The 13,641-nt window shown below is 38.0% G+C and overlaps 1 protein-coding gene across 1 annotated transcript in view; it reads left to right on the top strand.

The window, feature by feature from the left end:
• Positions 1-13,641, top strand: part of SLC12A6 (solute carrier family 12 member 6) — a 140,233-nt gene that overhangs the window by 93,081 nt on the left and 33,511 nt on the right. Inside the window, exons 5-12 of the mRNA XM_007940493.1 lie at positions 1,478-1,624; positions 3,299-3,353; positions 3,894-4,024; positions 5,293-5,534; positions 8,874-9,088; positions 9,924-10,082; positions 10,244-10,342; positions 10,628-10,685. Of these exons, the coding sequence (XP_007938684.1) occupies positions 1,478-1,624; positions 3,299-3,353; positions 3,894-4,024; positions 5,293-5,534; positions 8,874-9,088; positions 9,924-10,082; positions 10,244-10,342; positions 10,628-10,685 (1,106 nt within the window). The remainder of the gene's footprint in view (positions 1-1,477; positions 1,625-3,298; positions 3,354-3,893; positions 4,025-5,292; positions 5,535-8,873; positions 9,089-9,923; positions 10,083-10,243; positions 10,343-10,627; positions 10,686-13,641) is intronic.

Below are 13,641 nucleotides of genomic sequence, written 5' to 3'. Positions count from 1 at the left end.
CCACCAGCCACTCCTCGGAAGGAAGGTTGGGCAATCCTACTTCCGTAGTGATACTGCCTCAGAAACCCAAGGAGGGGTCGCTATGAGTCGGGGGCCGACTCGATGGCAAACAACAACAACAACAACAGACCTTGTAGAACAGAGGAGAACTGCTCCATAGGGTTTCGTGGCTGTGCATGTTTATGGAAGCAGACTGCCTCATCTTTCTCTACAGAGTAGCTGGTGGGTTTTAACCACTGACCTTTGGTTAGCAGCTGAATGTTTTAACTACTATGGCACCAGAGCTCCTTAACAAAATGTTTAAATGTAAGAATTTCCAGGTGTATAATAGAGCTGACAAGGGACAAGGTTGTAGTCACTTCTTGGCCACAGCCAGCTACTCAGAAGGAACGAGCAGTTGGACTTGTGGGCTTGGGACCATAGTTGCAGGGGACATCAAGCTCAACTGGCATAACATACTACACAAAACATTGTTCTACATCCTACTTTGGCGAATAGTCAAGTGCAGACTGTGAACCATCAAGGACCTCTCCAGTTTAGTATTGAGAAACAAAGACTGGGATCTTTAAAGCTTGTAAGTGGCCATCTAGATGCAGCGATTGGTCTCTCCTCATCTAGAGCAAAGAAGAATGAAGAAAACCAAAGATTCATGGAAACAATTAGTTCAAGCAACTGGTACACCATGCGATCTTCAGCCTATATGACTATAATAAGACCAGAAGAACTAGATGGTGCCCAGCTACCACTGTCAACCACTGAGAGGGGGATCTATGTAGGAGATCCTGGATAGAGTGGGAGAACAATGTGGAACAAAACTCAAAATCATCTGAAAAAAAAAAAAAAGGGACCAGGTTTGCTAGTCTGATAGAGCCTGATGGAACCACTGAGACTATGGCCCCTAGCTGCCCTTCAGGGGTCTGGAGTTGAACCCATTCCTGTGGCTTCCAGCCAAACAAAAGACAGGCATATGAGGTGAACGTTTACCTGAGGTAGATACACTCCTTGGAGAGAACAATCACGGGAGAATAGAAGGGCTGTGTATGCACAGGGAGACAGCTCAGGGGGCAGGAGTGCGTGGGAGGGATGGACACAGGGAAGAGGTAACTATGGGGAAGTGGGCAGGGGGCTGTTACATTGTGGTAAATTGTAGTCAGTGTCAAGACAAAGTTTATGTGAACTGCTATATGGAAAGTGAATTTGCTCTGTAAACTTTCACCCAAATAACAATTTTAAAAAAATGTATAAAGACCTCTATAAAGTAAAGGCGTATAGCTCTAGGAATAATAAAAGCTATGGTGGTAGTAATTTGTGAGATGGAGCTTTTATTTGTGCTTCTTGTAAGATACTGCTTAAACTTTTATCTCTGCTTTGGATTAATATGTAGTTAGGGAGTAAGTTTTTATATAGTTAAATAGATCAAAGCTTCTCTTGTAGATGACTACATAATTTTTCCTCCTGTCAACATCTTTCTTTTCAGACCCCTCAAATGGGTACCTTCATGGGTGTGTACCTGCCATGTCTACAAAATATTTTTGGAGTGATCCTGTTTCTACGCCTTACATGGGTGGTGGGCACAGCTGGAGTTCTTCAGGCCTTTGCAATTGTTCTTATCTGCTGCTGTTGTGTAAGTCCTTCATTGGCTACTGGAGATCATCTTGTTGTTGTTGTTGTTATGTGCCCTCGAGTCGGCCCCGACTCATAGCGACCCCACCTTGGGTTTCCGAGGCAGTATCACTACAGAAGTAGGATTGCCCAACCTTCTAGAATACTGGAAATTCTCAAAAGTATATGCACACCCCACAACTAGAGCTTGACAGCTCTGGAAATGAAACAAAGAATACTAGGGAAAGATTTATGATTTCAGTAGGAGAGATTATTTCTGATATCAGAATATAAAGGATTTTCAGTTATTTTGTGTGTTATTCACTGCTTGCTATTTATGATATGATATACTAGAAATTGTAAAAGAAGACTTCTTTGGGAAGTAGAAAATATAGTCTCTTTCTTCAGAGAATTTAGAATCCAAGCCATTTGAGCTTTTTAGCACCAAAGTTGTGACAGGAAATGAGATAGAAAATGTGATAACTCCTCCATTGTAGTATAGTTGAGGCATTAGTTTTGTTGATGTTTTCATTTGAAGAGATTCCATTAGCTATGGGTCAGGTTGGCTATAATATTTACAGAAGCCAATTGCCACATCTGGATCTTCCATGGTACTGCTGGGTGAGTTCGAATTGGGAACGTTTAGGTTACTAATCGAGTGCAGACTGTGAACCATCTAGGACCTTTCCAGTATAGTATTGAGAAACAAAACTAAGAGTTTCTTGGGGTTGGAGAATATTTGGTTTTGTTGAAGTCTCTTCTGTTATCTCCTGTCTAGAAATTCAGGCATTCTTTCCAGATCATCTTTCCACTGAGAACATACTGATCTTACTTTAATTTCAACTCCTTTTATGCATCCATCCTTGCCACATCTATTGATATTATTATACATGTCTGTTGTTTACTGACCTCTCTGTGCATTATGCTTAACTGGATACTATACAAAGTACATTAGGCAGACATAGTCCATATCATTAATAACTTAAATTAATGGTACTAAGTTCGTTCCCCTCCCTCAGTTTCTCAGACTTGAAACCTCAAGGGTCATCCTTGGCTCCTCTGTTGCCTGTCACATATATCAGTGACCAAAGTCAATCAAATCTCTCTTTGAAATCCCTTAAATTCAACCCTTCCTTTTTATTCTCACTTCCACCATTGTTACTCTTACCTCTCACTGAACTACACTGTGGTAGCCTACTAACCTGTCACTCTGCCTCCAGCTACTCCCTATCTGCAGCCTATCCTGTACTCTGCTACTAGGTAATGTTTTTTAAAAATAGTTTTGAGGTCCTCAAAAGCATTCGGTAGTTTTCTTTCTTATTGAACATTGTTTTCGGTATTGTAGCCAGTTTTTAGTCAGGTTCCAATCTATTTTCCGACCTGTTTGCCTAGTTATTTCCTTTGAGCATGTTATGATTTATTTTCTGTTTAAATAGGAGATCCAAGATGCAATCAGTGGTTTTTATGGCACCTAGCCTACTGATTAAGATGTAGGGTCATTTAAAGAAAATACACCAGAAGATAGTAATATAACTAGTGTGATGAGTTGGATCATATTATCTTGTTTCTAGATTATTAGGTAGATAGGCAACTCCTTTATAAAAATAGGTAGTGTTCTGAGGTCTACAGGTGAGAAAGTAGTACAGAATTGTCATCTTTATCCAATAACAATCATCTTCTTTGCCTTTCTCTACAGACAATATTGACTGCTATTTCCATGAGTGCCATTGCCACTAATGGAGTGGTACCAGGTAGGTAGGCTGAGGTTGGATGTCAGGAATCATGATTGATTACTGTATACTTATGCTGGAAAGCCAGAGATGCAAACTTCAAAGGAATAAAATACTGTTCAGTCTATTCTTCTCTGTCACAACAGAGTAATGGTCTGTAGGCCATTGATACCAATACTATTTGATATTAGAATATCGTCTTTAAAATCTCTCATTTTCTAAGCTAGAATGGTTTAATTTCAAGTCACATTCTTAGATTTATATTGGTATGTATCTTATTAGGCTCTTGTGCCTGTAATAAATTTTCTGATCTTTTTCTAAGTTATTGCCAGGAAGTTGGAGCATTAGCTATGCATTATATTCTACCAAAGAAAAAAAAAGACTGCTTCTTTACTCTTCCCACTAGCAAATTTACTTTTTTTAAAATCACATTTGATATTTTCAAAAACCTAAAATGTATTTATCCATCATGCATATTTTCATTCTTATTTATAACTTGTTTACATTCCTCTTACTAATATCCTTTTCTTATCCCATTCACTTTTCTGTTTTGTCATTTAGCTGGGGGTTCATACTTTATGATTTCCCGGGCACTGGGTCCAGAGTTTGGTGGGGCTGTTGGCCTCTGCTTTTATCTTGGTACCACATTTGCAGCAGCCATGTATATCCTTGGTGCCATTGAAATTTTTCTGGTGAGTAATGACTTAATTGTGGTCTGTGTATGAATGTAAAAAAGGTAGAGATTTGAGTTTAATTTGTTCTCTGATATCAAAGCTTCTGAGAGCAGCTCTAGGAATCAGTTGGGTAATTGACTACTAAACTGTTACTTATCTCTTGTGGTCAATATTGTAAATATGAGGCACAGAGTCTGGGTATAATTTGCTTACCTACCCTCCCTCTCTACCTAATCAGCACCACCCTAGTACTCCAATCACAAAGTTAAAGGCTTGTAGATAAGACTTGTGCCAATGGCAAAAAAGTAAAGTAAAGTGATGTTTGTTTTCTTTTATATTCTTTTTATTATGATGATGATGATTTGGGTGAAGGTTTACAGAGCAAATTTACTTTCCATACAGAGGTTCACATATACTTTGTCTCATGACATTGGCCACAGTTTACCACAATGCAACAGCTCCCCTCCCACTTCCTCCCCATAGTTACCTTTTCCCTGTGTCCATCCCTTCATACACTTCTGCCCCCTGAGCTGTCTCCCTGTGCATAAGCAGCCCTTCTTTCTCCCATGATTGTTCTCTCCAAGGAGTGTATCTACTTGAGGTAAATGTTCAACTCATATATGCCTGTCTTTTGTTTGGCTGGAAACCACAGGTGTGGGTTCAATTCCAGATCTGAAGGGCAGCTAGGGGCCATAGTCTCAGTGGTTCCAACAGGCTCTATTGGACCAGCAAACCTGGTCCCTCCCTGCTTTTTTTTTCTCCAAATAATTTTGAGTTTTGTTCCACATTGTTCTCCCTCTCTATCAAGGATCTCCTGCATAGATCCCCTTTCAAGTGGATGACAGTGGTAGCCGGGCACCATCTAGTTCTTCTTTTTATATTCTTTTTATAGTGAAATATTTTTTTTTGTTTCTCTATTCACTGGAGTGTATTTTTTTTTTTTTTTTCTGTTCAAGTAATGATAGCAGAAAAGCAGAGATCAAGATAATATTACAATTTTTTATACAACTCTTCAAATAGAATTATTAATGCATTCCTTTTTTTTTTTTCTTTTCCTATTTGGAAATATTGATATTTATAACTGCATGAAAACAAAAGAAAAAGAAATCCTTTTATCACATTTCTGAAGGCATTCCAGATCTTCCCAAATAAGAATTGGGTTAAAAAGGTCTGCAGTCATTTTTGTCTCAGCTTTGCTTTCCTTTGTGAATATCCATGAAAACTTCAATAACCCTGTTACTTGATTACTTTGAAATGACCTTATTTTCTGTTTCTTTACCTAACAGGTGTATATTGTACCTCGGGCTGCCATCTTTCACAGCGATGATGCACTCAAAGAATCAGCAGCCATGCTAAATAACATGCGTGTCTATGGCACAGCGTTCTTGGTCCTTATGGTATTGGTGGTGTTCATCGGTGTACGCTATGTGAACAAGTTTGCCTCACTTTTCCTGGCCTGTGTCATTGTATCCATTTTGGCCATCTATGCTGGAGCCATCAAGTCTTCTTTTGCCCCTCCACATTTCCCGTACGTTTGATAGCCATCATTATTATGTAGTTATTGACAATATTTGATGGTGTGATATCAATTCCAGATTTTACAAAGTCTCTCTGAGATTTCCCTCTTGGATAAGTCCAGTTAGGATCTAGGCAGGAAGCCTTCAAACAAACCTGTATCATATCAGTCTTTTTCCTTATTTCTCAAACCTAGAGCTAGCAGCTTTTCCCATCTTGTGGATATACACCTACTCCTCACTTACCGATTATCTCATTAGCTAACATTTCACAGTTACAGCAATAGTAAAATATCTAGTATCTGACTATTTTGGACATTAATGATGCATGTGTGGCAGTAATGATTGCCAGGGTACTAAGAGTAATACTAACTGCAGTGGTTAAGGTTATGTGTCAATTTGGCTGGACTGTGACTCTCAGTGGTTTGGAACTTATGTAATGGTGTAATTTGGCAATTGTGTAATGATGTAGTCATACACCGTTTCGTGATCTGATGTGACCATCCTCCATTTTTGCGTAATGCCAATTTTCACATTAGGTCTTTGGAACTTAACCATGTCAATAAGTAAGGAGTGGATGTAGATATTGGTTGGTTGGTTGGTTTTTTTCCCCATCTGATAACAGTTGTTCATGTTTGAACTATTCATGAAGGGCTTTACAAACATCACAATTATTGCCAGCAACCTTTACAAAGTAGGTAAATGTTGGATTTCTTTTTTGTTAATATATAATTTATTTTATTTTATTTTTGTCATTGAGAGTATGCACGGCAGAGCATATACTCGTGCAGCAACTTCTACATGTACAATTCAGTGACATTGATTGCATTCTTTGAGTTGTGCAGTCATTCTTACTGTCCTTTACCGAGTTGTTCCTTCCCCAATAAAATAAACTTACTGCCTCCTGAGTTTCCTGTCTAATCTGTTGAATTGCAGTTGTCAATTTGATCCCATGTAGATAGATCTTAATAGAGCACAATGCCTCAAGGCAAACATTCTTTACTAGTTAAGCTAAACTATTATTTGGTTTTAAGAAGACTTCAAGAGTTAGATAAAGATTATCTCAAGGCATTTTCCTCTTTTTGATCAGGATCCTTCTATAGAATCTTTGTTCAGAATATTTAGTAGTGTGGCTGGGCATCATCCAGTTCTTCCATTTCCTCCTATTTCACACTTTCCTTCTTCCTGTCTTGGTCCAAGGGAATAAAGACCAATTATTGTGCCTTGGAGGACCACTTACAAGCTTTTAAGACCCCAGGCACTACTTAAACCAGGAGATACAAAGAACAGAAGTACTAAACAGGTTGTTACACCAATTAACTGGGATGTCCAGTGAAATCATGACTTTAAACCTCCAAACCAAGTAACCAGATCCATGAGGTTTTTCTGTATACAAGCAGCCTCAACAGCTACTCTTTTTAATGTTATATTTCTTTTATTAATGAAAAATCAAGAGAATCAAAAGAAGCTTAAACTACAATGTAAATATTTGTGATTAAATGTTTCATTGTACTATTAGTACCATAACGGACATTATAGTCATAAAGTAAAAGGAAATAAGTGTCAAATCATGTGCATGTGTCTTTTTCTATAAATAATACTATATACTGTAATTAGTACATGTATCTTAAAATATATTTTTTGAAGTAATAGTGAATTTGTACAAATAAATGACTGACATGCTCACCTGTTTCCCCTGTGCCTAGTGGTATAGACTGCTATTACTTATAATCTTAAAGATTGGTTTTGAAAAGTCATCTGGATCATTCAGTGGTCAAATTTATTAATCCTATGTTGATTAACCAACCTACAGAAAAACATACTTTTTTAAGATGAAGAAACAGGTCCTTTTTTTTTTTTTTTTACATAACTTGCTCCAAAGTTAATTAATGGCAGAGTAAGAATATGAGCCCTGTGATTTCCAGTTTCTTCTGTGCCATGGTGTGTGATTTCAGTGATAGAGTCCATCATAAATTTTTAGTTTGCTTACCTATTTGGGGGCTGTAAACTAGCTAAAGCTCTTTTTTGTTTTCTTTTACTAATCTCTTTCTTTCTTGCTTACTGTATTTCTAAATCAAAAGTCTACATTCTGGCTATATCTTAACTTGGGAAATTCCATTCTGCTTCAGCTTCTTCTTTGATGCTTCTCCTCCTGCTGTTGTCAGTATGTTTATGTGTAAAAAGACATGATGCATAATACATTCTGTAAAATACTCCAGCAAAATAAGACAGAAAATTCTAAGGGACTACCTGAGGCAAGGTTGGAAAATGTAGAGAGTGGTTGACGCTGAATAATGGGTACATTGTTCATTATACCATTATTCTCTACTCAGTGTATGTTTGAAAATTTCCATAATTTCTGCTGTCATTTTGCATATTTACAAAGTTGCTTTGTTCTGCCTAAGAGGTATATTTTAACTGTGTGTCTATTATCTCCCTGTTCGTATTTATATCTCTAAGTTTAAAAAAAAATAAAACTAGTAATTAATATTTGTGTTATCTTTAAATCACCAAATTCATACTGTTCAAAAAGTTTTCTTAAGTTCAACACAAATTTCTCTTAGTGCATAGAGAGACAGACTTTTTCATTCTAGCCAAACTATCATCCTTGGAATGCAGTGGTAGCCAGGAAGGTTTGACCCTTAACATAACATTTTTGAAAGGTTCTAAATGTAAAGGAGTCTCTAGTTGTTGCAACAAGTTAAGCACTCAGCTACCAACTGTAAAGTTGCCAGCTTGAACCACCCAGAAGACTTCAGAGGAAGACGTGGCAATCTGCTTCCACAAGGTCACAGGCATGAAAACCCTATGGCGCACAGTTCAACTCAGCAACATATGGGTCGCTTGAGTCAGAATTGCCCCAATGGCCGCTGGTGGTTATGAATGTAAGGCTTTTCTATGCCAAGAAAAAGAAGATAATTTTAATTTATTTTTTAATTGTAGAAAGAGCAAAAACCAACATTTGGTTAATAGACTAGAAATTTTACAAGTTGAGTCAGCAGAGTGTCTTCAGAAATTCTTCATGTTTGAATTCTATCACTGCTATCTATCACCTGTATGACCCTGGGCAGATTATTTTATCACCCTAAGATTCTGTTTCTACAGTCACAAAATAAAAATAATACATAGTGTACACGGCTGTTATAAGGATTAAGTTGGCAGAAAATACAAACATTCACAGTGTTGGTCAATCAATAAATATTAATTCCTTTGACACTCATAGCAGGAGATGCTCTTAGAGATAACTTTTTGTTTTCCATTTCTTACCTCTTTGTTTCTTTTATTTATATAGTTATTTATTTTTAAATCATCCTTTCCTTGCTTGATATTTCTCCCTGCTTGTTTTCATTTAGGGTGTGTATGCTGGGTAACCGTACTCTTTCATCAAGACATATTGATATTTGCTCTAAAACCAAGGAAATGAACAATATGACAGTCCCATCAAAGTTATGGGGCTTCTTCTGTAACTCAAGCCAGTTTTTCAATGCTACCTGTGATGAATATTTTGTTCACAATAATATTACTTCGATTCAGGGCATTCCTGGATTGGCTAGTGGTATCATTACAGGTAAGATAGGGGTTATTTGTGAGTTTTTAATTGTTCTCTAGGAAGACAGACTTTGCCATCTTAGACTCTTCTGTTGTCCATGAAAGCTCTCTGCTCTCGTGCTGCTTCCCTACTTAATTTAAGCTCAGAATATGACTCTTATTTCCATAGTTTTGCTTCCATACCACTTCATTTATACAGGTTGCAGACTCCCTTACAGAGTGCTTGCTGTATGCTAAAGTTTTACTCCCTTTGATGGGAGACCTGAGCAAATTGCTTTTGATTTAGGATAAGACAATAATATTCTATGTATTCTAAAATCACAGTGTTCTTTCTGCAGTGACAGGTAGAATGGAACTGTTTTAATGTCACCATATCCACACATGTGTTTTCCTAACTCAGCTAAATTTCTGAAACTTGTTACTTAAGAGACTTCTGTCTTAAATGTTTGGTCCACAGATATCTTTTCACATAAGCAAGTTCACACTGTGGTGTTAAAAACATCTTTGATGACTAATAAAAAAAATTACAGGCTTTCCTGAGCATTCTGCTTTAGTCTGCTTAACTTACTACTAATTTATTTATTTATCAGTCTGACTTGATTGCATATGCATTTACCAAAGCATTTTATCAAATTTGATTTAAAACCAGATGAAAAAGAGCATTAGGTTTTTATTTATGTATGGTTTATCGTACAGTATATTTGTATGTGTATGTGCTCATGTAGAAGCAAACATAATTTTAAAAATTATATTAATGAAGACTTTGATGTAGAATATTGTTCAGGTAGAGAATTACCCAGTTATCTTCTTTCATTGCTTAAATCCCCTTCCCCGCATTTTTTTTCCCACTGCAGAGAATCTTTGGAGCAATTATCTACCAAAGGGAGAGATCATTGAAAAGCCCTCAGCCAAGTCTTCTGAGGTCTTAGGCAGCTTAAATCATGAGTATGTTCTTGTTGACATCACCACTTCCTTCACTCTTCTGGTGGGGATCTTTTTTCCCTCTGTCACAGGTAAGCAGACTGACTTGTTTATTTTAAGAGCTATCAGATCCAGAGAATGATATTTCTCGGAGACAGATTATATTCGTAGAGGTCCTGTATTTGGTATCAGTATGCTTATCAAAGTGTCCATGAACTCAAGGAGTTAACTTGTGTTTTTTCCCTTTCTAAAGGTATCATGGCTGGATCAAACCGTTCTGGAGACCTGAAAGATGCTCAGAAGTCTATCCCCATTGGCACCATCCTAGCCATCCTGACCACCTCCTTTGTTTGTATCCTTTTTACAAATGCAATCTGAGTCTTAGTCATAGGAGCATCTAGTAGAACTGTGGTTATCTGTATTTTTATCCTGGTAATTAGAGTAGCTGCTTTCTACCACTTAACCTCTCCCTAAATAATCCACCTATTTCATCCCCAAAATAGAGAATTTGAGAGCTAATTTATTAGATTAGTAAATTTGGCAACTCATTTTAGTGATAGAAGGAATATCCTGAGTGTCTACCTTCTATCCCATCTTAGAGGATAAATACCAGTTTCCTTGACTCTTGATATGGTAGATTTAAGCAATGTTGTCCTTTTTGGTGCATGTATTGAAGGAGTTGTCCTTAGAGACAAGTAAGTAGTTGATTTCTTTGTATTATGTGTTTGCATTTCATGATGTGTAATCATCCACATAACCCCAACCTGAGATACCTATCATGACTAGCAATTTTAAAAGACTGATCAATAAATAGATAGGTAGATCCAGTATATATTCAAAAAGTTGGTGGATAATAAGGGCCATATGTTGTTATAAATATGTGAGATGAAATGAATATAGCTCTTCAATGAAGTGGTGAATTTGTCTCAATATTTAGGACTTGCCTTTACATTAAGAGCTATTGAAAAACTATTTAAGACAAAAGTAAAGGCTATGCTGTTGTAAGAGTCCCATCCTTAACAGGAGGAAAGTAAAAAATAAAAATAACAAAACCTTCAAGTATCTGATAATGGTGGTAGAATAATTTATAAAGGATAGTGGTAATGGTTGATGACCATAATCAGTGTCACTGAATTGTACTATGTAAAAATTGTTGAATTGGCAAATGTTACATATTTTTATGATAGAAAAAAAATGAAAGTACAGGATGATGTTTATGTTATCCTGTTATGTGATGTGATCAGAAAAAAAAAAGAAAGCTCGTACAAACCAAGCCTTCTGCTTCACAGCCTACCAAAGCTCCTCAAAACTCATCACTATGGTCTGGCCTGGTATACCTCTATCCAATCTTACCTCCTGCCATTCTGTCCTTAACTCCCTATGCTCCAACCATAACTTAAGAGTTAAATGTGCCTTATTGTTTCACATCTCCATCCATACATTTGTCTGTGCTGTTTCCTTTGGTTACAATGGCTTACTCCTACCTGGTCAATTTGTATTCCTCCTGTAAGACTGGGCTAAGTGCCTTCTCTTCCATGAAGCTTTCCCAGACTTACCCAAATAAAATGCCTTCTTTTATCTCACTCTGAATTTATATTCTGAATATACTATTTTATTGAACTTAACATACTATGTCGCAGCTACTTATTGCAGCTACTTGGTTTCACACATCACTGCTCCCTACTAGATTGAGCTATTGAAGATAGATCCCTATGTTATATAAATAAGTTGGTGTTAGGTGCTGACAAATCTACTCCAACTCATAGTGACCCTGTGCACAACAGAACAAAACACTGCCTAGTCCTGACACATCCTCACAGCTGTTGCCATGCTTGTGCCTATCATTGCAGCCACTGTGTCATTCCATTTCATTGCAGGTCTGCTCCTTTTTCACGGATCCTCTGCTTTACAAAGCGTAACATCCTTTTCTAGGAATTGGTCCCTTCTGACAACATGACCAAAGTGTGAGAGACAAAGTCTGCTCATTCTTGCTTCTAAGGAAAATTCTGACTGTACTTCCTTGAAGACAGATTTATTTGTTGTTCTTGCACTCCGTGGTACATTGAATATTCTTCACCAGCATCACAACTTAAATGCATCAATTCTTTTGCAGTCTTCTTTTTCATGCCTTGGCTTGTGTCAGGAGCACTGTGGTAGTTAAGGTTGTATGTCATTTTTGCTGGGCCTGGTTGAGTGGCTTAGCAGCTGGATATAGTTATTCCCCATGGTGAGACTGGCAGTTAACTCCGTGGTGGAATCTACTGGAGCAGCTGAGTAGCTAGCTACTTTAGAGATGTGGTCTGCTTCCCGTATATAAGAAGCAGCTTTGAGAAAGGGCTCCAGCTTATGGCATGCTTGGACCCTGCATGTAGCTGAGTCTTCATTCAGTAGCCTGCCATCCCCTGCTGATCTTGAGACTTTGTGTGTGTGTGTGTGTGTGTGATTTGGGTGAAAGTTCACAAAGAAAATTCACTTTCCATACAGCAGCTCACATAACTTTGTCTCATGACATTGACTACCATTTACCACAATGCAACAGCTCCCCTCCTACTTCCTCCCCATAGTTACCTCTTCCCTGTGTCCATCCATCCATGCACTCCTCCCCCCTGAGCTGTCTCCCTGTGCATACACAGCCCTTCTGTTCTCCCATGATTGTTCTGTCCAAGGAGTGTGTCTACCTAGTGTGAATGTTCACCTCATATGCCTGTCTTTTGTTTGGCTGGAAGCCACAGGAGTGAGTTCAATTCAAGACCCCTGAAGGGCAGCTAGGCACCATAGTCTCAGTGGTTCCATCAGGCTCTATCAGACCAGCAAACTTGGTCCCTTTTTTTTTTTCCCCAAATGATTCTGAGTTTTGCTCTACATTGTTCTCCCAATCTATCTAGGATCTCCTACAGAGATCTGATCTTGGGACTTTTTCTGAACTTGAATTAATAGCCAGCCATGTGGTTTGGTCATATCAAGACTACGACTTTTCAGTTGTCGACCTTGGGTTTGTCAGCCTCAGCAGCTAGCAGCTGCCTGAGTGAAGAGATGCCTCTAGCTTCAGTGGGCTTGGGAGCAAGAGGCAGAACTGAAGCCTAAAGTGGAAGAGCTTTCACCCAGCCCCTAGAGCCTGGCACCTGGAACTTGGACTTCTAGCCTCCAAAATTGTAAACAAATAAATTCCTGTTTGTTAAAGCCATACCATTTGTGGTATATTCCTGTCATAGCAGCACTCAGTAACCAAAACAAGCACCTTACTCTTCAAAGTGACAGCTTTGTCCTTTACCACTTTAAAGAGCTCTTTGCAGCAAATTTACCCAATGCAGTATGTCATTTGATTTCTTGACTGCTACTTCCACAGGTGTTGATTATGGATCCAAGTAGAATTAAATCCTTGACAACTTCGGTTTTTTCTCCATTTATCATGATGCAGCTTATTGGCCTAGTTATGAGGATTTTTGCTTTCTTATGATGAGGGTAAACCACACTGAAGGCTGTAGTCTTTGATCTTCATCAGTAAATGCTTCTAGTCATCTTCACTTTCAACAAGCAAGGTTATATCATCTACTTATTGTTGTTGTTGTTGTTGTTGTTGTTAAGTGCCGTCGAGTCGTTTCCGACTCATAGCGACCCCATGCACAGCAGAACGAAACACTGCCCTATCCC

Source organism: Orycteropus afer, unplaced genomic scaffold (genome assembly GCF_000298275.1).
Source record: "Orycteropus afer afer isolate SDZICR_OR568_19922 unplaced genomic scaffold, OryAfe1.0 scaffold00068, whole genome shotgun sequence".
Classification (NCBI taxonomy): Eukaryota; Metazoa; Chordata; class Mammalia; order Tubulidentata; family Orycteropodidae; genus Orycteropus; species Orycteropus afer.
Note: the sequence above shows the minus strand (reverse complement) of the source record. Positions and strands in the feature narration are given on the sequence as shown.